We start from the raw sequence: 25,291 nt of genomic DNA on the forward strand, positions 1-25,291 counted from the left end.
ATCCAGGCAACAGCAGAACATCCACAGGGACCAAGACATCCCGGGAGAGGAGAGGTAAGGAGAGAAGCGAGGATAGGAGAGGAGGCCCCAGCTGCAGTCACTGCATGTCCTTTGGCAAATACACGGCGTGTCTCTCGTTCTCAGTTTGATCTCATATCAAATCTTACAACTTAGAGCCTGCAGGGATTTTTGACCCCTCATGTGTCTCTCACCCTCACAGTAAATCCCAAGGCAAAAAGCAATATTACCACAGAAGGGAATGATGGAGGAGGGGGAAAAAAAAAAAAAAAAAAAAAAAAAAAAAAATCAATAACATGGGTCAAGGCAGATGTGCACATTAGGACAATTAAAGCCCCATTATAAAACAGATTGTTCCAACTATGAAAACATTCAAAACAGACAATATTTGCACACCTGGGATTGTACATCAGTTGATACTATAATAAAGTGGTCAAAAAGGCTGATGAACTACTGTATTTTACTTTGTTATTACTAGCAACATTGATTTACTGAACAGTGGTGTCTTAAAGGTAGGGTAGGCAATTTCAGAGAGGCTAGCTGTAGCAAGCTAGCTTTGAAATCATAAGATCCTACCCTCCCTTCAGAGCGCTCTCTAAAGACATGCCTCCTCCAAAACACATGAACGTGCACAGCCAGAGCAGAGTCTGCAAAGCGTCACGAGAGACGGCATTAAATTACCTCATGTCTCAAAGCACATAACATAATAATAATGAGCGTAAACAACTTAAAGAGTGCTGACTTGTACCACCTGACTGCTGCAGATTCATTTCAGCGTTAATAGTGTTGACATAGAAACGCATAAATCCAAGTCTGAAGACGTGAACAGCTCTGAGTAGAACGTCACGGGTTGCCATCTCTTAATTACGATTCTTATGTCGTGAACACAGCTTAAGCTCATTGTTTTGGTTCAGGAGAAACTGTAAAAGGTGGCTGCTGGTTGTTTGCAGCACTCTGTGACTGTCTGTCTACAACTCTTATTGAAGGTGCAGATGGCGTGTGATGTCTGCGTGAGCAGGGCGCGCAGAGGTTTGGAAATACATATGTCGGCAGGCAGGTAAGACATTCTATTATTGCATTCAGACGAATGCAATGATTTTTGGAACATTTTTTTGGTCCTGAACCTTACACAGAAGATATGTGTACATTTTTTAATATTTAGACCACTTCTGTTATTGATTGCTATCAGGATGTGAAGAGAGTTTCAACCAGTATAACAAAAACTGTACATGAAAAACATTGTCTACCCTACTTTTAACATTTTGCTGTTGCCACTAATAAAAGCACAGGAGTGGCATGTATTAGTTAATTAAATTTTGATGATAATCACAGATTAATGGTCAGATATTGTTAATAGATTGTTGCAATACCTGTAAACTCAGGGATTTGGCACTATTAATTGACTAGTCAATCAAATTCATCATTATACTATGCAGGGCTTCCTTGTGACCAATTAAGAAATGTACCCAGTTGATTCTATAAGTATGTAGTTATGTGCATCTCTAGTAAACATGGCTACAAAGATTGAATCTGAATCAGTGCTTCAGTACCACTCACTTAAATCATTCATTTTTTATTAACCTATTTATTTCATGTTTTATTAGCGCAATAAAACCCCTCACTGATGTCAGAGGAGACATCGTCGGAAGTTGCTGTTTAAGGCGTGTTGTTAGATGCTCACCGTAGCTGCTTTGCATAGACCTGCTCGATCTCCAGACGCTCCTTGACGAACTTTGCATAGCGCTCTAGGAAGTCGATGCCCCACTGCGTGTGTTTGTCGAGATTCTCGAACTGGTCCTGATCAAAGAAGAAAGCAGAAAAGAGAGAGAGGTCCAGTGAGAGGGAGTTTGATCTGTCACTGGGCTGCTGGTGCCAGACAGGAAACATGAATATAGAAGGACTTGTTTGAAGAATATTAAACATTTGCAGGCTGAGTGCAGAATATAAATCAATGCTGAATAAACATCCACATAACAAACAAGGATTGTTTCATTGCTTTGAACACATTTTCAACCAAGTCAAGATGAAAATCACTCTTCCCTTATAAAATATATTTAAAGTCAAGCCATGAGGATACAGTTACATATCCTGCTATAAAAACATATTCATTTATTAGCCATCAGTCGCATCTGACTCATGGTGATTCTATGGGTCACCTCTTGCCATACGCAAGAAACCATCCATGAATTTTCTTGCCGATGATTTTTCCGTGGTAGGTTACCAGGTCTTTCCCCAACCCTCCCCATTAGATGGTTTGGGACTCACACATATGCATTCACACCTACAGACAAATTTACCATCTCCAATTTACCTATACTGCATGTTTTTTGGATTGTGGAGGGAAACCGGAACACCCAGAGGAAACCCACGCTGACACAGAAAGGACTCCTGGCTCAGCTGGGGCTCGAACCGGGGACGTTCTTGCTGTGAGGCCACCCATAAAAACATATACCTGTTTGTAAATGTATGTAAGTACCAGCCTGCTTCACAAAATCTCACTGCTTTTATCTGTTATTGCAGACATGCCAAGAAAGATTCCACCACCTTCATCCAGCCAGCTTGGATGAAGAATCGGGTGAGATGAAAGTTCCAGCTCAAGACTGTTACATCACATTCCTCACCACCAACCCGACAGCATAGACATGGTGGATCCAAACAGTCCATCTGGGTTCTGAGCAACAAACAACTCTACGGAGGAGTAAGTGACATCTACAGCTTTACATTCTAGGACTATTTATGGTAAAGCCTTGGATGAAGCCAGATAGACAGCGAGAACAAGAAGCACCTAAAATGAAACACTGAGTAGCTAAATAACTTTTTTGTTGTAGAGGGAGGACAATCACTTAAAATGTTAAACATTTTATGTAATACATATGATATACAAATATATATATATTAAATAAAATATATAATTTTAACAATTTTTAAAAATGATGTATTTATAATTTACTTATATAATTATAATAATTATATATAATATTTAGACAACTGTATTTATTTATTTATTAAAAGTATTTATTTATTTATTATTTACTTATTTTCTTTATTTTGTCATCATAAATGTGACCATTGCGGTTGAAGTCTGGAGCCCTGTGAGGTCTCCGACTGAAGACCTGTTTTTATGAACTGAATGTGAATGCTGCCACAGGCTGTGTAGTCTCAGTCTGTCATAGGTCAGACGAGGCTTTATGATGATGATGATGATCTCTGAGAAGTAGAGACTGAAAGAGAGAGAGAGACAGACAAGCTGTGTATTAGCCTGAGGCAGAGCCAGTCTGTTCACAGGGGGCACAAGACAGTCTATCCACTGTTCAACAGGAGACAAGAGAGACACAGTAATGCAGCTTCAAAGACTTTATCACAAAACCGAAAAAACTAATATGTATCCAAACAAACTGTGATATATTATAAATAAATATTTCTCATTATTTTATTACACTGTTCCTGAGACATATATTTTGAATTGTTGGTTGTTGTGACTGATTATATCCACAGTCCAACCTGGCATTAAGACAGTTAGCAGGGTTTGAACCTACAAGCTTTTATATGCCAGCTCATATCTTAAACCACTACACCACATGTGTCCCAGCTAAGGGAGAAGAGGACAGCTTCATTCTGGAGTTCTGGCACTGACTCTGTGAGACAGACCGAGATGAGAGTCAGCCAGCGTACTTCCTCCACTGGAGAACAATGAACAAACGTCTTTACAGCACCTCACGGAGTACAGCACAGATTACAAATTCATTTAATCAGCCTCACCCTGAGGACTTCTGATGAATGTCATCAGGAATAGAACACACGACTGATGAGAAAAGCAGAGAAACCCAGTAGCGAACCTAGCAAAAGATCCCTGACAATTACATGATGTGACACCAAGAACAAACTACAGGACAGCAATGACACATTAACACACTGACCCCAACAAAATTTACACAGATAAAAACATTTGTCATGTCGGCGCTGATAGCCTCGTGGGCAGTGCGCCAACATATAGCGTTGTTGCGCTTCAGGCGACCAGAGTTCGAGACCTTTCCCGATCCCGCCCCCCTCTCTCTCTCCCACCTCGCTTCCTGTCCATTATGTACTATCCTATCATAATAAAGGCAAAAAGATTAAAACTCTAGCAGGAGTTTGTTAAAGTACAACGTATGGAAATGGCAAAAACTACAAAAGACAAAATTCTAAATATCTCACTTCCTGTTGGGTTTTCAGATTTTGGGCTGTTACAAGTGTCTACTGAATTTCATACTTGTACGTGAAACGTAGCACGAAAGGCGCTTAATTGAAATTTTGTAGGTGGCGCTATCAAGCCATTTTGCCACACCTAATTCTGAAACCCATTTCAGATGTAAATTTTCACCACTTCTGATGCATGTGCAAAGTTTCATGAGTTTGAGCATGTTTAGGCCCTCAAAAATGTGATTCATTTTGGAGAAGAAGAATAATTGACAGAGCAATTACAATAGGGTCCTCACACCATCGGTGCTCGGGCCCTAAATATATCATAAATATAATCCAGACCTAACACTTAATATTCAACCTAACACTTCAATACTTCAATCAAGCCAGTAGAACACACCAGGGCTCATCTGTTCAGTGGCTTGTATTTTGAGCTGACTTTGTGTTTTCGTTATACTGACAGCATCTTATTTAACTAATGAGTGCAGAATCCTCAATGCATCAGAGAATGAAAGAGAGACAGAGGGGACGATAAAGTGCAATTAAGATAAAACTGGAATCTGTTTGCACACAAGATCAGTAGTTAATGATTACTCTGGGCTATAACTCTCATGACAGACATTAGGCAGAATCTTGCCCACCTTCAAAACACAGCGAGCAATTCAATGACAGCACCTGACAATCAAATCACATGAGGTGGGAGGTTTAATTCCAAATCAGCTCCCTAGAACTGATGAGTGTTGCATAAACATAATGCAGACATGTGTGGGTGTTTCTCCAGGCCGGGAGGGAGTATTACGCACAGTCCTGCCGGTTCAATGCCGGCTACTGCTGAAATTCGAGGAAATCACCTTAGCAGCACACTGATGCTTCACTCAAGTGGAAAAACAGCATCCCCCCACCATCTGCCAGCCTTTAAGTGTCATTTAACACACATGCATACACGGCAGTTAAGGTAAAAATACTGAGATCACTCATATCCACATACTAGGGACATTTTCAAAATTAACTAGTCAGTGGGCTATCTGAATGACTAGAAAACTAACTTATGTTAAAGAAACCCAGTAAAATCAGGTAGGGGTGGGCGATATGGCAAAAATATCATATCACGATTTTTTTCAGGAAAATCACGATTCACGATTTTTATCACGATTCTTCATGTTGTTTTTACTATTTTGCAAGTGACTGAGCATTACAGCCAAACTAATTTCCCTATTTTAAAAACAAAGCCTTACAAAATAACAAAATATAAAATAAAATTAAAAATGGCGGACATTTAGGCCAAAGTGGCGAAGATATAAATCTGTCATTATTTTTTATGTTATTTGTTATTAATTTTATCTGTGTTATTGAAAAAAGAAGAAAAACATAGGCTACACATTATACAAATGAAAATAATAAAAATAAAAATGTAACACTTCACTGTATAAATTATACATTGATTCTTAATAAAGTTAATGTATTAAAGTTCTCAGTCAAGAGCAAAAAGTTATTTTGAAGAATGTGACCAGACAGTTGCTGGTCCATAGTGACTATGTTTTTCCTACCATGGAAGTCAATAGAGACCAGCAACTGTCCGGCTAACCCACATTCTCCAAAATATTTTATTTTGTGTTCTGCACAAGAAAGAAATTAACAGTTTTGAAACAACATTACAGTGAACTATCCCTTTAAGGACAAGCGACCGCATGGTTAATATTAGGCTGCTCTGTCACTTTAAAGACCTGCACGTATATCTAATATACAGCCACGCATCCAATTTTCTCTCAGATGTTTACTTTCACTTTAGACATAACCAACTGTGTTTATGTAAACTTTGTGCGTATTTGACAGAATTAGAGCAATCGGACTCTAAAGATAACTTAGTAATCAGGCGCTGTTTGACAGGCTTTTAGTGCCTGTGCGCTTCGCGTGAACTCGCTCTTAAAAATCGCATGTCAGAACAGCGCATCAGCACGCGAAAGAAAAGTTTAACCGACAAGGCACATGAAATAATGAACTTTTGTGGATTGAAGTGTCCCGCGAATATTACTCTCTACCGCTGCGTTAAAATGTGATGTGAATGTACGTCACGTTGAACAGTATGCTGAGACGGAGACGCTGGAACTGCAACTGATAGAAAGCACTGTAGCACGATACTATGATATTTCTTCATAAGCAGATCGTGGAGACGTTTTAATCGTCCACGATCAAAAATCGTTATATCGCACACCCCTAAAATCAGGCTGGTTTAGAATCATAATCAAAAGAAACTAATCAGACATGTTTCTTAGGGACATCTGAACACAATGCTATTGAGCACTTTTTTTAAATATGTAAATGTAATAAATTAATATATTTATAAAAAAAAAAAATAATGTATGTAGTCTTGTGATGTAGGTAATGTAGGTGTTTCTATATTGCATATTTTCTTAGTAATATTCTGGTCTTTTTGGCTTTGCCATTATTCATTATTAAAGTACTAAAAATACTAGCATTCTAGTACTAGTCATACTAGTCTTACAAAAATTGGCAGAATTTGGCACTATACATATTAATGGATTAAAGGATATAGGAACAGCCCCCAGCTCTAAACTCTTATCATTAACTATTAAGATTAACCAGAAAACAGGTCTATGGTCAATGTAAAGAGGGACTTCTATTGACATAGGCATAAATCATATCACCAAATGAGTGAACCTTAAACAGACAAATAGAATGTTGTTACCGACTGGTTCCTGGAGTGGGTGTGGCTTAAAATGAAGCATAACAACCGGAGTGTCCTAGAATAATACTCACACGCTCAACATAAAGGGGATAGTGCTCTCTTTCAGTGTCAGTTCAAATTTCTCTCTCTCATTCTTGTGTTTAATTATGCCTCATTTTTAAATTTTTTAGCATCTTGTTTCATTTATATATAAACATTTACAAAGATGGATTTTATTTATATATCTGCGGGGAGGCATTAGCAGCATTAAAAAGAAAATATTAAATCGCAGAAATGAATGCGTTATTTTTGACAGCTCTAATATATAGTCTGTTCAGAGGGTTTTGAACTACACAAATGGCAGATTGGACAGCCAGCAGGTTCTCTCTAAATACACACAAACACACACACCAAAACACACCTATGACATCCAACAAACAGCTTGAGCCATGGTTTTTTGGTGGCATGTGTTCTTTGACTGGCTCGTATGCACTGATGATGAAAAGGAGATGGTGGTCTGTTAGCTTATTGTGAGGGTCTGTTCGTTTGGCTGGAGGGATTACACAAGCTCATGACTATGGTTGCTAAATTAAAATCTTTCACACATCTTTGCTCACACTCAAAACCCAGCCTGTTCATATATTATAGTGTAAATGAAACAAAGACAGCAGCCAAAGGCTGGCATAATACATCCAATTCTCTGGCTGGTGCCCGGTTACTGTTGGTGCCAGAGTTTGGCGAGCATGCTCAGTTTCTATCCTTACGTCACCCTCTCTTCCAAGCACTCATGAATAATTAATGCCATGAGTTCATGCAGACTCCACCTCCACAGGATGACTGGCAACTGCAGTTGCTAGGAGACAGAAAGAGGTGGGCCAATCTCAGTTTACAGAAACCTGATAGAGTTCCTAAAGTAAAGTCTCAAGGGGAGAAAACGTCCCAGACCCCCTGCAGAAGCAAGTATGTAAGTACTTGCTATAGTCACTTTTGATGTGCATCTAATGAGAATTTTCTAAGAGAAAAGAGAAGGGGAACTTATTCAAAAGGCTTCCTGAGGATTTCTTGTGCTTGCAAAAGCAGATTAGATTTCTCTCTGCTGCCTCAAGATGAGATTTCTAATGCAAGGTGATTTCAGAAATGCTCCTTTAACATTTTTCCAGACATTCCCATCTCACGGTTCCGGTCTCTCCACTAGTTATTTTGTGTTTCTTTCTATCTCTCTCAGCGGACCCTGGTTGTTGTTCTTGTAATGATCCTCATCAAGAATATCTGCGTTCATAATTTACAAATTTTCCAGCATGCTCTTCAAGAAGCAGAACTCTGCCACTTACATCTACTGTGGGAAAACACTAATAAATTCACTGAAGATCACTGAACAACTATACACAAACAACAATTCCAAAGGTTTTATATAGTTAAATGAATAATGTAAGACGAATGATAAGTAAAATACATTTCTGTATGTCAGATGGTTGGTATATGAGCTTTTTGTTAAAAAGATTCTGAAAAACATTTGGAATAACGTGCACTTTTAGCAATCATGCACAAGACCAGGAATGTACAAAGAAAGTCAAGTCAACAAACTGACCTTAAGTAAATGTCAGGCTGAACATTACACAGAGGAGAACAGATAACAGAAAACATGGAACAGAAAAACCCAAAATGAATCAAAAGTGTTGTGAGTTGTTTATAACCAGAACTGTGTGAACAACTCACAGCAAGATTATCTATGAATCTAGACAGACTGAAAACTATTAAGAACAAACTAACAACTACAGTAGTTAAGAGATGAGATAATGGCAGCACTTGGGGGTTACATCAAAACACATCTGCAAGACAACATTTCCAATTACACTGCAGTTACACAGCACACTAAAAGAAAACTAAAAGAATGAGTGTAACTAGTGGCCCAACCACAGATATTTACTTTATTGTTCAAGTAAAGGGATTCAATGAGAAACAACACATTTGTTTATAAGGGTGCTCTGATCGATCAGGTGTCAATGGTTATTGGCTGATAATCGTTGTGTATAGTTTGATCGGTGGTCTCTATAAAGGTTGATCAGAAGACGCAAAATTCGTGAGACACTTTTTCTATTCGTAGCTTAAATTCACTACATGCCCCGGTCTGGCAGTTCTACCTGGTGTCTGAAAAGGACAATAAATTTGCAACATCATTGCAGAGACACTGCAATGACAGCAACCCTACAGCAATGACAGCAAGAAACTAGGGCTGTGCGATTTTCTTTCCTTCACAGCAGTGTGTTTTCGTTCCTCCCTAAAATCCCAAATCAGCTAAATCAGTGACTGTTGCTAAACTGCAGGACATGTTTGATGATAATAATAATAATAATAAAAAAAAAGATATTAAAATTAAGCCGCGAAAGAGATATTGCTCCAAAACGCAACTTTTTGTGCACACGCCCCGAGAGTGAAATTTGAATTTGGGATTCGGGTTCACACCTAAATGGTCAAATACATGCAGAAATATGTCAAAACATGTCAAAAATATGCTCGGTTTGGTGAGTATTCGCTTAAACACAGACCCACAGAGTTAATTTGAAGCCTTCTATTTATCATGTAGTAGTTTTTTTTTCAGTGATCGGTATAGGAGATTGGGAACGGCTGATGCTGCTTCCAGTAATGGGCCCCATAATTCCTGATCGGAGCCAAATACAGGCTAAACTCAGATTGCATGCAAAACACAACGGTTTTAGAAACTCCCTAAAATGGAACAAAATCACAGACAACACAAACAAACAAAAATCTGGGGGTCTTAAAGGACAATGGACGTCTCAGGAGAGGCATCTCCTAGAAGGCAAACATCCTGCGCTCAAATAATGACGGGATGTGAGGTCAGTACGTGAACAATAACATGAAAATCACACAGAGTTCCAGCATGGTGGAGCCGTACATGTGCTACTCTGATCATAGCAATGGACATCTTGCATACGGCTGGGATTGAGAACATAAAGGAATTCATGGATGCAAATTGCTCCTTGATGGCACTTTGATATTATTGTTGGATCTTCCCATGTGTGCCTGAAAGATTCAAATTGTCAGATAAAATCTTAGCCACACATGGAATGAGAATGCAAAACACACACACACACACACACACACACACACCCACCCACGATCTGTTGGGGAGGCTGGGGAAATGCAGAAATGTCACCCTGTCTTTATCACTTGAATCATAGAGTACAAGCCTCAGGCATAGCTTAATATCACTTCTAACAATTCATCCACAATCTAGCTGAGAGACCCCAAAAAGAGCCACTGCACTTCATCTTAAGTTCATGAATTATACATGGAATACAAAAGAGATGCAAAGTACTTCCTTTGGGGGTTTACAAAGTTTGAAAGTTTAAATTAGAACATCTGAATAAAATAATAATATTATAAACAATTATAATAATATAAATAAACAATAAATGTGATCTACAAAACATTTAGGGTTGAATTTCCAGCAATATGTTGTCATTTATATGGTTACAGTGATATAAATATTACTCAAACCATGAGCCATACCACCCACCAATTACAGTACTTTCAGCCTGAATTTTAGGGTGCAATTGGGATCGTTAAAATTCATGCCTTCTTAAAAAGCTTTCCATTGTTTTGGCTAATCCATACATTAGCATTCAAATAGTTCATCTCAAGGCGCTTCCAAAATTCCCTTCTGAATGTAGGATGGGGGGGAAGGGGTCTCTAAAATCTCACCACATCCTCAGTACAACCTGCTGTGCTTAATGAAGTGCCCAAGGGCACCACCTCTTCCTCTCTCTTTCATCCTTCCTCTCTAGCAGCACAAGGGACAGGCCTAATTCAGCCTCCACATGGCACTTCTTTTGATGCTGCCAAAAAAGGAGAATCAAAGTAAAAAGGCGAAAACATTGCCTTGTATTAAGTTGCCAGCAGCAGTGAAACATTTATAGCTGTGGTTAGCTGATCCGTAGGTATTGTACTGAGGCAAAAGCTGACTGGACAGAAAATGACAGTAGACCTGTGGTGGCAGAAATTTGAGTCTGTCTGCCCAACGAAAGGATCACATGAGGGGAAGATGCAAGGGGGAGGAGGAAGAGAAAGACAAAGGGAGACTGGAAGATCACTTTCAGCCTTTACAACTACAAACCTGGATCTTCGTCCCAAAGGCCTGCTTCTGTAAAACATCCGTCAGAACACTACAGGATATATCCAAAGTCCCTGATGCAAACAGAGAGTAACACAGAGCAACTAACTTATCTAAAACATTTCGGCAGCATTTAAATCTGCACCAGAACTTAAGGGAAATATTTGTGCCTTCAAATGTTTGATCCTTAGGTCCAGTGTTGGGGAAAATTACTTTTAAAAGCAATGCATTACAATATTGCGTTACTTCCTAAAAAAAGTAACTAAATGCGTTTATGGAAAGTAATGTTATTTTTGTGTTACTTTTTCTCATCTGGGCTGGGCTGTTTGTTTTTAGAACAACAAAAAAAGTTCTATTTTTGGCAAATATAAAGGCCCTTTCACACCAAAAGAAAAGCCTCAGGATGAAAGAAATGCAAATTCACGCCTGTACAGTAGAGGGTGCAGTTCAAACCAACAAGCCTTTCAGCTCTGCTGCCATTGTGGAATACAGAAGCAGCAGCAGTAGTAGTAAATGAGTAAATGTTTCCCAGATTTTTCTCAAATCTGTGAGTCTTTTTCTCTTTTTTCTTTTTCTTAGAGCTGCGAGTCAATGAATTGGAAAACAAAGTAACTTGAGTTACTTATTTAAAAAAGTAACTCAGATATTTTGTTGTAAATTTAAAAGTAATGCGTTACTTCACTAGTTACTGTGAAAAAAGCAATCTGATTACATAACTCGCGTTACTTGTAATGCGTTACGCCCAACACTGTTTAGGACATTTTTTTCTAACCTTTTAAAAAACCTTTAAAAAAAAAAAAAAAAAAAGCAACAATGCCCATTAAACGCTTAATTTTAATCAATTTGAATTGTAAATGTGAATGAATATGTCTTACAAAATAAAATCAACATCAAATAGAAGTAGCTGTACTGCAAAAGATCAAGCCTAAAATAAAATAAAATAACTCACTTGACAATTATACAATTTTAAACTTGCTTTCCCAACCCTGTTCCATTCCCAATAAACACTTCAATGGCCGGTGGTCTTAGTAGGATACAACTTCCTTGAACTGATGACATGATCTCAGTGAAGATTCTTTGTCCTTTAAATGTTTGGGAGAAATGGCCAATGAATCATGGGTTTAAGAATGAAAGTGATCAGTCTGACTCCGGAGGAGCCGGAACAGGAAACCATATGGAAAAGGCCTCAGGAGAGGTCGTTACATAAAGTATTACTTTATGATCTTACAGTCCAAGTTCCTGTCAGTGGCATTGGTCCATGAAAGCGAGGGAGATTGTGAGAAAGAGAGAAAAAGAGACCACTGTATAGCGAAGGCTCACAAGACGCACCCGGCAATCACATGTAAGTCATACCCAACTCTAAACACGAAAGTTAAACTTGCAATTTAATGTCAAACTAAAACCACAGATAAGCGTGACTCATCAGCCAAACAGTGGCATTTACAGAAGAGCAGGAGAGGCACATTAGTAGCATTTCAGTCATCAACAAGTCTTTTTCCATTCTCGTTCACTTCAATGAACTGACGACCTGTTCCGTTTTCAAAACCATGATTTATAACAAAAGAATGAACAAGAAATAAAAACAGAAATTCTTTGTATGACACATCACTGAATGGCTTATGAATGAAAGGGCAATGTTCATAGAGGAAATGGGTTAGTGCCTGAATCATTATTAGGTCACAAGGCATGTTTGTAAAGCTACACATTACTGGGGTCATTAACTTGAGGACCACTGAGGGTGGGAACAATTGTTGTTTTGTGGTGCTAGAGGAACTTGGACAGTTCATATCCCCAGAAAACATACTCCAAGAACAAAAGACTGTCTGTAACATCTGATAAATTAGCCATCCGTTGAGTCAGGGGGCAGCCACGTGTCAATTTTACTCATAAAAAGGAAACTCTCAACATAACCTCTAACCCATATGCACAGAACAAACTGGACATCATTGTTTGATTACTGAATAAGATCATTTTACAGACCAGATGTGTCAGAGCATAAACAGACCCCATGAAGTGGCTTGATGAGTGCAGTTGTGCACAGTTCCTTTTGTAACAGAGTTTGAGAGGGGTATATCGAAAGGATTTTCTATTAAAAAAAAAGGGACTAGTGATGCACCAAACATTTTACAGAAACACCGAATCTGAAATTAAAGTTTTTATTTAGCTGAAAACTGAAACTAAAAATCCACATTATCCACATTGGCTAATAGTAGGGGTGTGACGAGATCTCATGCCACAAGATCTTGCGAGATTAAAATGTGACAAGATTTCTCGTTGAAGTGAAAAGCTATCTCACGATATTGCCATGACGGAGTGTGAGGGTGAAATTAGGATGAATTACGCCTCCACTGTCATTTTGCTTTTTATAGAAATAAAAACCATTTAATTCAGTTGGATAGCGGTCGCTTCAATCCCATCCAGCTCATCCAACATGAGTGGTACGTTTTGCAGCAGGAATCAGAGTGCACTGATCATGTGACAAGATGACTGACAAGACCATGGCGGAGGATTCGTTGCACAACAGAGCCTGAGCATCTGACAAATGTCTGATTTTGTAGAATACACGCTCAAAACCGCCGCTCCCTATTCACAGAGTACGCGCAATCGTGAAATCGAAAGTAAAACGCAAGCATGCATTTAAACACGATTTCATTACCATGCATTTTGAAAGCGGCTCCCTGATGTATGCAAATATCTCCAAATATGAAAGCTATCTTAGTCTGGGCTATGTAGTTGTGACCACCTTTTATAGCTCTGGTCTCTGTTTTGGTCACTGTTTGCACATTGAATATTGAGAGAGTACTTTGATAATGGTTGCACTTATTGTTTGCACTTAAGACTAAGATTAAACTGTATTATTAATTTTTATTTATACTGTTTTTATTTCTATGATCATTTGTGGAAAGGAGTTCAGTTGAGTTTGTGGCAAAACCTTTTACAGTGCTTGAGTATTGTTGTCTTTTACTGCATATAATAATTCATACCCAGAAATTAGAACTGAAATGACATTCATTACAAGATGATTAGTTAAAACATTTCAAGTGTACCTGCATACTATTTTTCTAGTCATGTATTTTGTCATTGAGGATTTCTTAAAAATACTGTGCAAAAATCTCATCTCATCTCATTCCCGGGAACTCAATCTCATGTCTCGTCACACACCTAGCTAACTGCAAATCCTGTTATAGCTTATATACATTTTGTGCACAAAATAGACACTGACACTGTCAAAACATCACCATTTCATTTAATGATTTCTGTCCTCCAAACCAAAACCGTTTCGGCCGGAAACCAAAATGTTATTTTCAGGTTGTCAGAATTTCAGTGCATCACTAAAAGGGACAAACCATATAGTTCAATTCTCATTCTAGCATTTGATTGGACAGACATCTTTTCAGTGCAATTTGAGTCATCAATATTTGTAATCAGCATTCCCAGTAGAGAAAGACTGTAAATGCACATATCTGCTAAAAAGTAGGTCAAAATTTAGGAGTACAGTAGCATATAAATAAAATTAACACACTGAACAAAGCCACAAAACTCTCATTTTGATTTCATTTAAAAATTCAGGACTGTAAAGATTATTAGATCTTATAGTAAAAGCATTTTTAAAATTAGCCAAAGACTTCTTTGAGGAGACCGTGAGCACTGGATTATTCATTTTAAAGAGAAACAGGATGTCTCCTGTAAGCCCATAAATCAGATTTACTCACAGAAAACTAATTATAGTCACTAATCAAATGACATAGCTGACCTGGAGGCCATTAAATGCCCTATCCAGATTAGTGAGGAGCAAGTATGGTGATACAGAAATAGAACATTACTGCAGTGAAATGAGTAATTGTTGGCGTACAGAAGGACTGTTGCAACAGAAGGAAAACTGGTGAGGCTATATTTTTCAGACCTAAAACATTTCATTGGCAAAAAAAGTAGCCAATAGCAGAGCGTGGATGACCTGTACACCATCTGGGCCTGAGTCGGTGAGGTCATCGCTGAGGCCAAGCCAGAGAGTGACATTTCCTGTCTCCCTAAGGAGAACTACAGAGAAGAGCACTACTCAGACAGATTACGTATGCACTCGTTCAATTACATAGAAGAATGCAACAACAAAAAAGCAAATAAATGTAAAATATGTATGTTAAATAAACAATACAAAAATGAGTTCCATACACAAAAGAAATGCAGCAAACGATTAGGCCACAATTATCACCGCAGCGCCAGTCAACATAACAATAAGCAGTGCTGAAACTAGCTGTCAGTGTGGGAGGTAAAACTTTCAAATATCTTCACTAGCACTCTTCGTGAATGCCTGGGTGAGTCTAGGTTAAACCAGCCCAGAGGACACCACATGCACAAGACATCTCTTGGTGGCACAGGGAGTGTCTTCACCGAATTCTATAAGAAAAATAGTTAAACTGAATTGAATAAGACTTTATGGTTGCATCATTTAGTATACGCTTTTTAAATAGTATGCATGAATAAACTAATTTGAAAAACTAAAACAAATGGAGACTCATTATAATAACTTCCTTAAGTCATCAATAAACATAATAAAATGCATTATATAAGAGATAAATTGTTCCGGTATATTCCAATTAAAAAATATGACTACATATGAACTGAAGTACCAATACATTTCTAAATATACAAATGTAGTTTCTGTTGTGACAGTATCAAATATTCCCTATATTTTCCTTTTATCATGGTATACAGTATTGAAATCACATTACAAAGATATTTGTAAACCTTTTCCAAATAAAAACAGTGAACACAATAAAACAATACACAATTCAAATGTATAAAAATAACCAATAGCTGGTTGACTGAAAAGAAGCCAAGGTGCACCCTAAAAAAAAAAATTGGATAAAATGGTATCTAGAATTGTTTACAGTATTTTGAAGTACCCATGATAACAATCCTGTGCAATGTACAGTGCACATATTAAATCAAACACTGGTATGTCTTGTTCCTTTAAATGGTTACCTGAGAAATCTTTAAAGATGTAAACAAAAAAGTTAACACTCTTGTGTTCACACTGCAAGCCTTAGTGCCCAATTCTGATTATTGCTCAGATCAGTTTTTTTTTTTTTTTTGCTGTTTACATTATCTTTTAAATTTGGCCAATATTAGATTTAAGTGTGAACAGGTCACAATCCTGTAAGGATCCGTATGTGCAAAAGAACGGCACGCAGCGCGCTGTCATACGGACGTAAACACAGAGGTTACTAAAGTCAGCATTTACACGTTCATTTATAAGGTTATGTGCCACAGAAGCCAGCGAATTTGTGAACCAGCGAAAAGGAGGATGAAGAAAAAGAGAGCAACGTTTTCCTCTCATAGTTTTTCCTCAAGTTTTGCTTGTATAGAGCTGTCACCATAATAATTATGAGTATAACAGCTCGCCGTCCCTCCACTGACTAACTTTGCTGCCATCGTCCAAATTCAAAAAACTACCAGTATGTATCATCTTTGAAGTGACTCCCATCCCATCAGCGCAGAATTGTGACGAATGTCAATATAGAGTGATGTAAAAGTCGCATGAATTCTGATATGACTGTTCAGACGGAGGTTGCACTGCAAAATATCAGAACTGTATATGATTTAGGACAACATATGGAAGTGGCCCAAATCAGAATCAAAAAAAGATCAGATTCCATGCTGTTTGTGTGGTTCATATGGTTATACAAAAAATAAATAAATAAAATCAGATCTGAATCATATACGAGGAAGAAGAAAAAAAATTGGATTTGGGTCACTTTTGCCTGCAAATGTGATAAAAAAACGTAGCCTTAGTTAGCTACACTCAAAGAAAAATCTAGAATCAGAGACTTGCAAGAAAACTGATCTGTGATTAGGGCCTCAGCACTGGGCAGTGCAATATACTGAAGGTTTTTTTTTTTTTGTTACATAACAAACAATAGCTTGAGCAACACATGCAGGGTACAGGAGGGGGCTGGGTGATAACAACAGGAAAACTAATTATGACTTTGTATTCAGTACTCACCCCTTTCCTAAAAAATAAATAAATAAAAAACAAGACCACTTGAACATCAAAACAAACATGGCTCAAGTTTCAAAAAAAGAACCTGTGCCACAGCATGAGAAGAACCAAGTATAGCAATAGATATAGTATAGCAAAAAACAAAAAAAAACTGTCATCATACAGCTTTGTGTGATACTCACTAAATCAAAATTTAAGCCATCAATCTCCCCTGCTGTGTTCATGATACAAGATGCTCAAGAACTTTTCAAAGAACTGAAAATGCACAAGAAGAATGAGAAGGGAAAAAAAGTGCATTACTTAAAAATACCACTTAAATCAAGATTTTAGAGTTATTGAGGAAGGCAAGACTGCTATGCTATGGGTTTAAGGGATATTAGGATTTAGTAGCTCTTCTTAATGTAAATGTAAATTAAATCTGCAGTGCATTTAAAAACATTTAAGTATTGGAAACTTGCCTGGAGCTTTACAGAAGTCATGCTGACAGAAACTTAGTAGACAGTTTTTGCAGAAACAGTGAAGACAGACTTCTGGTCCTGCGCTTGACACAGTCAATCACCACTGTAACCACAGCTTTTAATTCAAGAGACCTTCTCACCTGGACAGAGTCAATTCTAAGGTTGTGCAAAACTACATTTCTGTAAGTTGTCTGAACAGCTGGTCAATTTTAAAGCCCTGCCCTCACTAAAAAGACAAAATAAATCCAGATTTGATTGACATCCTGAACCATCTCCAGTCATTTCCTAAGAATATTGTGAAAATAAATCTAATATCATATTTGAGAGTGACTAAATCATCACCTGTGTTTGTTGTAACTTCTGTGTGTACAAGGGACATTTAATATTATACCTTAATTTTATCAGTCATCAAGCTGTAGATAAAATTACTGTAGTTTTTTTTTTATAAAGGGCACTCTCATATTTTTCCACAACAAGTCAAAGGGCCTCCACACAGGGCAATATAATTTGTGCTCTCTGTGTGTCAGAGTCAAATGTTGTTTTGGTCCGTTTCCCAAAGGAAATTGCCAAGAATCAGTCCCAATAAAAAATAATAATAATAAAAAAAATTAAATTTTTAAAAAAAAAAAACACTATGAAATGCATGTCTGTCCGAGCCATAATTTCATCCAGATGTGTCTGTAAGCACCTGACATGGAATGCAGAACATTAGGATGTCATCATGTTGAAGTGATGGAAGTGAACAAGGAAGAAATTCCTGTAGGAAACACTCAGTCTACAACTAATTTTCAAGATGCCTGTCATATCTCATATTTCTCTACACTTTCAAATCACACTCTTCCTGTAGCTGTCAGCGCCTCAGACTGTATCTTTCATCTCGCTGCTTCTGAAGACTTGCTAAAAATGTGCCCAAAACCACCTACAACCCTTCTAACATGGTCACATCCCTCTGTACCCCGAGGAGAAACTTTGTTAAGGTCTGGTGTTCAAGATTAAAGGCCTTTAAAGGCATGCCAGTCTGAGGAGACACGGGTGTGTGTGTAAAAAGGGAGTTGGTTCACTGACTTGTGACTAAAGGCTGACACACTTTTAAGACCATTACAGCGTGTTCTGACACTGATTATCCTTTCCACCGAGGGATACTTCATTTTCTGTCTTGCTACAAAACTGCATTAATCATCTCTCTACAGCTAAATAGCTCTAAAGAAAAAACATGGACAATGCGTGATTCTATGCTAACTGTAACAAGCCAGTTGAGACAATGTGATCTTTTGTGCAACACCACTGACTTTGACATTAAGGATGAAATGGAAACAAATTTTTATAACATATAAAAAACTAAATAATCAATGAAAGAAAACAAAATTTTCAATGTTTTGTCCTGATATTTTTCCAAAAAAATTGCATTTTCAATACAAAATGTTTTTATTGTAGTACAATTTCTCAGTTTTTATTTTTATTCATCTTTAAAGGTGATGTGCATTCTTCCCATGCTTTCTATCCCAGTGAATGAAGCGACGAGAATACTTTTTGCGTGCCAAAAAAAACAAAATAACGACTTTATTCAACAATATCTAGTGATGGACGATTTCAAAACACTGCTTCATGAAGCTTCGAAGCTTTACGAATCTTTTGTTTCGAATCAGTGGTTCGAAGCGTGAATCAAACTGCCAAAGTCACACCCCCCAGTGGCAAACCACTGAAATTTTGAAACACTTATGACGTAACGAAGCCTCGTTTACTGAAATCACGTGACTTTGGCAGTTTGATACCTGTTTGATTCACGCTCCGAAAAGATTCGTAAAGCTTTGAAGCTTCATGAAGCAGTGTTTTGAAATTGCTCATCACTAGATATTGTTGAATAAAGTCGTTATTTTGTTTTTTTGGCGCACTAAAAGTATTCTCGTCGCTTCATAACATTAAGGTTGAACCACTGTAGTCACATGAACTGTTTTAAATACGTCTTTAGTAGCTTTCTGGGCATTGAAAGTGTTAATTGTCTTACTGGCAATGCAGGCCTCACTGAGCCATCGGATTTTATGAAAAATATCTTAATTTGTGTTCCGAAGATGAACGAAGATCATACAGATGTGGAATGACATGAGGGTGAGTAATTAATGACAGAATTTTCATTTTTGGGTGAACTAACCCTTTAAGAAACATTTCTTATTATTATCAACAGTTGTGCTGCTTAATATTTTTGTGAAAACTGTCTTTTTTAACATTATAAATGTCTTTACTGTCACTTTAATGCATCCTTGCTAAATAAAATAATAATTCCCCCCCCCCAAAAAAGTAAGGTACTGTAGATTCATCCCCCCAAAAAGTTTAAATGCTGCGGTGCCACGAAAACTTTACCTTTTTTGAGCATCCCAATCAGCTCAGCATAGCAACATGGGCTCAACCAATGGCATGAGATTGGGGAACAATTTTTCTTACCAACAACAGGAGAGTATTTGGAAAATGTAGAAACAGCAGTCAAATACATATCCATTAATGTTTTAATCATTTTAATTTATGAATTATGGAATTGCTTACACAAGTTTGTGACACTTTCTGTAGAATGATAGAACTTTCAAGTATGCATGTATTTCCATGGTTCTGAAATTTGCATGTGGTTTGGAACTTAATGCACTTCACTGGGTGTGCTAAAGAAGTGTGTTTAGAGACGGCACTTCACACCCTACATCCCACAGAGATGTGTCAGCCATGGCATGTTATAACCACCACACAGAGCAGCCAACTCATACAAGCTTAACTTAATTCTAAAGGCTCTGTTACAGATCCTCTTCCGTGAGCACCAGGAAAAACAGAGCTTCAAACATCCGCAATCACTTAAACCTCCAGCACGCTGGGTGAGGCAAGGAAATGTTTCCTTCCTTCAATGAAGATGAGGATAAGGACACATAATGGACAACAAGGAAATCTTTTCAAGTAATCTTTAATGATTAAGAACACCGCTATCACTTTATCTCCGTTTAAAGGTGCAGTGTGTCATTTCTGCGACGTTAGCGCCAAACAGGCTTCCCAAACACTAAAACCCACATATCCTGCCCGCCCCCATCTTCCATTGTTCAGATCAAAAGGTAGTCAAGAAATGCATGCCACTGGCTAAGGCAGAAGCTCAAACAGTAGAACATGGCGCTAGAAACACCAAGGTCATGGTTTCGATTCCCATTAATGCTGTTAAAAATGTGTGTACCTTGAATACAACGCAGGTCGCTTTGGATAAAAGCATCTACTAAATGCATAAATGTAAATGTTGGTTGGTTCAAATAAACAAAGAGCAATGTTTTGAAAGCATCACAGTGTTTACACCCCTCCGGAAAGTCAACATACAAATGGTTTACTTATAGCTGTCCCTGCATAGTATTTCAACACTCAAAAATGGTTTAGCAGCCAAACAGAAAATATCAGACAATCTTAAATCAAACCAAGTGATTCACACCACCACATCCACAACTAATTTTAACTTCAACCTTAAAGGAACACGCCACTATTTTTGAAAATAGGCTCATTTTCCAACTCCCCTAGAGTTAAACAGTTGAGTTTTACCGTTTTCGAATCCATTCAGCCGATCTCCAGGTCTGGCGGTAGCACTTTTGGCAGCAAAGTTCCTTGATTATTACGCCGGAATGAGTATAGTTCCTAGCCATATCGGCCTAGAAAATCGCAACTTTTCATTTTCCGTCGGTCTTAGTACACAATGTAAATACAGAAGAGTCAAGTTTTAAATAGGAAAAATATCGAAACTCTTGATGCTAACGGTCTAATCAGATTCAATGATCTATGCTAAGCTGCAGCTAAAAGTGGTACCGCCAGACCCAGAGATCGGCTGAATGGATTCGAAAACGGTAAAACTCAACTGTTTAATTCTAGGGGAGTTGGAAAATGAGCCTATTTTCAAAAATAGTGGCATGTTCCTTTAAGTGAACTTATATGGCAACAGTATTTGAATAGGCTGGTTCCCCTGAATAGGCTATGCCTGAATAAATTCCCCTGAAGAAGAACAGGATATAACAGGCCACATAACACCACCAACACCACACAGTCAGACCGCAATCACCAGGTTGAAGCCAGCAGAATGGATCCACCAGACTGTGAGGGGCTTCACATGGAGGTCTGGGTTTGTCATGAAATGGTGCCAAACCAGCAAGGTCACACTGATGTCTGAGGCAGGACTTTGTTTTGCCCCTTCTTAACTCTTTACACTAGATTTGAGGGACAAAAGAGAGGGCAATATTTACCCACCCCCTTCAAACATACAGTGTTAGCACCTGTCAAATAAACTGTACCTGCACTGCAGAGAAGTTTTCAAAGGGATATGCATTTCTGTAGGCATGTTTTAACCTGTCAGCATGCATTCCTGTTCCTCTGCATTGGCCATTTTCAGCTGCAGGTTGCTTTAGCACTAGCATGCTGCTAGCAAAGCAAGAGCACTCCAGGATATTCAGGCCTCCTGCCCGACTCGTTTTAGTCTGTGTCCAAACATAATATGCAAAACTTTGCGGTGAATACAAAGTGACCGCCTTAACACGTATCTGACTCAGCTAAAAAAAAAAAGACTGGAAAATGGCACCTTTGTTGCCCCTAACCTAAAAAATGAAAAATACTGCCAGCTTGATTCTAATTCATTAAAACAGTGCAAACAGGGCTTAAACCTCAGTTAAATTCTTAAAATCAAGGGATGCAAAAATACAGAAATCCCCCCCAAAATCTGATGCCAAATATGTTGAATAAGTCTCTTATGCTCTTACAACTGTTCTTCTATTTTAAAACATATTAAAATGTAATTTATTTCTGAATCCTGTGTTGGCAAAGCTACATTTTCAAAAGCCATTACTCCAGTCTTCAGTGTCACATCCTTCAGAAATCATTCTAATATGCTGATTTAGTGCTGAAGAAACATTTATTATTAACAGATCTTATGAACACCTAACAGTTGTTCTGCTTAATAGTTTTGTGAAAATTGTGATATAAATTTTTTCCAGGATTCTTTGCCAAATAGAAAGTTCAAAAGAACATCATTTGTATGAATTTTACAAATCTCTTGTAACACAATAAATGTCTTTACTTTTGATAAATGTAATGCCAAAATAAGTCCTGGTATTATGCGTTCCTTTATCCAAAAAAACAAACAAAAAAAACCCTAATATAGTCCCTGATATATTTTCCAATACAAAAAGGAAAAGATGAGGAGGAAAAAGATCCCATCAATAGTTATCAGGAAACATTATTCCATTCCAGGAGTATAAAACAATTAAGCTACATAAGTACATTTGTAGTATTTCAATGGAACTTGATGTGAGTCAATGTAAAAAATAGTGGGGTTCATTTTTCAGTTACAGTGCAAGGCTGTAGTGTCGCAGGGGGAGATCATTTGGAAATCATTAGCAGCCATGTTTGAGTGCATCATTATGATTTAGAAACTTCTGGAGGGTCTAGGAGACAAAGACATTTCACAAAGAGCATGAGTGCTATCATGTGCTAGCCTAAGAATTAAGACCCCCCCATCCCCCAAACGTCTGTCTGTCTTCCTGTACTGTAATGACCCCGATTAGACAGATAAAAGCACACATACCACAGCTAATAACGCAAACATACAGCCCTCCAGCTTAATACAATGGCTTTGTTCCAACACCTAGTGAGATGCTTGCTGTCTACTAACAGCATCTTCTAGGCATCCTAACTATAAAGAAGTAGATCCTCCCAGAATTTGCATATGCACAGAACTAATCTTTCCACAGAATTGAAATGTCACTTTGCCAGTGGCCTTTGACAAAGTTCTACAAATTTCAAGCCATATACATTTATTAATCAAATATTTTAGCTAACTTCATGTCACACAAATCACTGATACTGCCATTAGCTAATAATACTATACTCTAAGCATAAAATAAATAGCACACATACACTTTGGATTACATTCCATTTTGATTTGATCTTCCACTTTTCAATATTGAATTAACTCTTACTCTTGCTTCATCTGCCATCTTGGATTTTTTTTTTTTTTTTTTTTTTTTTTTTTAAACATTAACTGAGCTTGTTACAATACATTGTGGGACTGGATTCTACCCAAAAGATACATGCGATGCAGCTTTAAAATTTGGCCAAAAGAAGGTATCTTAACAGTACATTTTTGGTGCCTACCCTATGTGAGTGTGCTTAAACACTGCCTACATAAGAGATCACTGGGTTGTGGGACAGTCTCTTAATGATACAGAATGTGCTTGGTTTATTGCACTGTCAGTCATGTGAAACACATTTTGCTTTGTTTGGGTCTTATCATATAACATGAATGACAGGATGACAGAATGCTATTTAACCGTGTAAAGCATGTAGATTGATATCAACAAGACCAAAATAATCTATTATGTATATATTAAGCCCAGGATATACATTCTCCTAAAGCTCACGGCAAGCCTTCTTGTTTACCTTGAATAATCTATCAGGGCAGGGATTTAACTACCAGAGTTGCTCATATAGGCTACCTCATTTTAATGATTAACCTCTTTTATCACTTTGTCTCTTATTACTGTGCCCTGTTCTATGTCAAATCTGTACTGTCTCATGCTGTTTGCACTGTACTCTGGTATGCACACATGCACTGTATGTAGTCTTATGTAATTTGCGTATAAATGTTTAATTCCTATTTTAATTCTTATTTTTTAGCTCTTATTTAACTCTTTTGTTTAGTCTATTTTATATAATTTAATTATATACAGTTTAGTTTTGTAGTCCTGTGTTTCTTAGGTAGCACCAATGTCCTGGAGGAACGCTGTTTTGTTTCATTGTGTACAGGTTGTATAGAGCTAAAAATTATAATAAAGCTACTCTGACTCTGATTCTGGACTTCCATCACACCATGTTTGTCCAGACTGTTTAATAGTGTGTGAGTTTAATCCAAGCTTAACACATGGAGCCAAGATTTTCAGTCAGGTTAAAGCATACAGATTAATGAGTTGCTACCTGACTTGCATAACTAGATAAAAACAAAAGACACTTGAGCTGTCTATTTCAGCACAGAGTCGTACTGTGCTGGGAGACGCATACATTGCATTGGATTACCCTGGAAACTGCTTCTCTCCTATGCAAATCCACAATTCACTCGTTCGAAACAAGAAACAATCTCAAGTTGTTTTGGTTCAGCATGGTGTCCCGTGTGAAGAAACTGTAAAACTGTCCCTACTGTACTAATTTAAGTGAATAAATGTACATTTCAAGGGCATTCTATCCATTCCAAGCAACAGTCTCACGGCTTTAGAAACATTTCCACGGGCCATAAAAAACGCAACGCATGTCATCCAACAAAAGGTGGGAGACGACGTAACGACCAGTCTGGTTCCCTGTGTTTTCTCTCTCTCTTTCTGTAAACAGGCTTGTGTGATTTGTCAGGGGACTAAGGGGCCCTGTAAATGTGAAAGAAGCTGTCTGTGAACAATGAACTCGGTTACCCTTAATACACAGTTTCGGGCCAATTCCCATCGAGCTTGCCTGTGAAAAACCTGAATTCAGTTTCCATTCAAGTGCTGCAAACAATTAATTCCAAATGCTTAGGTCTTGAGTTTATGAATTATTAAAGAAATATGTGGAGGGGTGGCATCCTCTGAGGTGGCTAGTTTTGAAGTGCCTCTTCATTCTTTAGGTTATGTAACAGAGCTATAATATGACTTTTGCAGAATTTATGACACATTCTCCCAAGTAGCTCCTATAATCATAAAAAAATCCTCTAAAAACAGTGGATAAATGCAGTGGTACAGGATGAGAGTTTTATGTTAGTTTCCCTATTTTAAAACAGGTTTTCAAACTGGGGTCCA

At 37.7% G+C, this 25,291-nt stretch overlaps 1 protein-coding gene across 2 annotated transcripts in view; it reads right to left on the minus strand.

Annotated features, from left to right (window-relative positions):
* Window positions 1-25,291, minus strand: part of fnbp1l (formin binding protein 1-like) — a 51,815-nt gene that overhangs the window by 19,960 nt on the left and 6,564 nt on the right. For both annotated transcript variants that reach the window (XM_051902535.1, XM_051902534.1), the window contains exon 2: window positions 1,700-1,815. In XM_051902535.1, coding sequence (XP_051758495.1) covers window positions 1,700-1,815 — 116 coding nt within the window. The remainder of the gene's footprint in view (window positions 1-1,699; window positions 1,816-25,291) is intronic.

The sequence above is a fragment of the Ctenopharyngodon idella genome, chromosome 8, assembly GCF_019924925.1.
Source record: "Ctenopharyngodon idella isolate HZGC_01 chromosome 8, HZGC01, whole genome shotgun sequence".
In the NCBI taxonomy this organism is placed as follows: domain Eukaryota; kingdom Metazoa; phylum Chordata; class Actinopteri; order Cypriniformes; family Xenocyprididae; genus Ctenopharyngodon; species Ctenopharyngodon idella.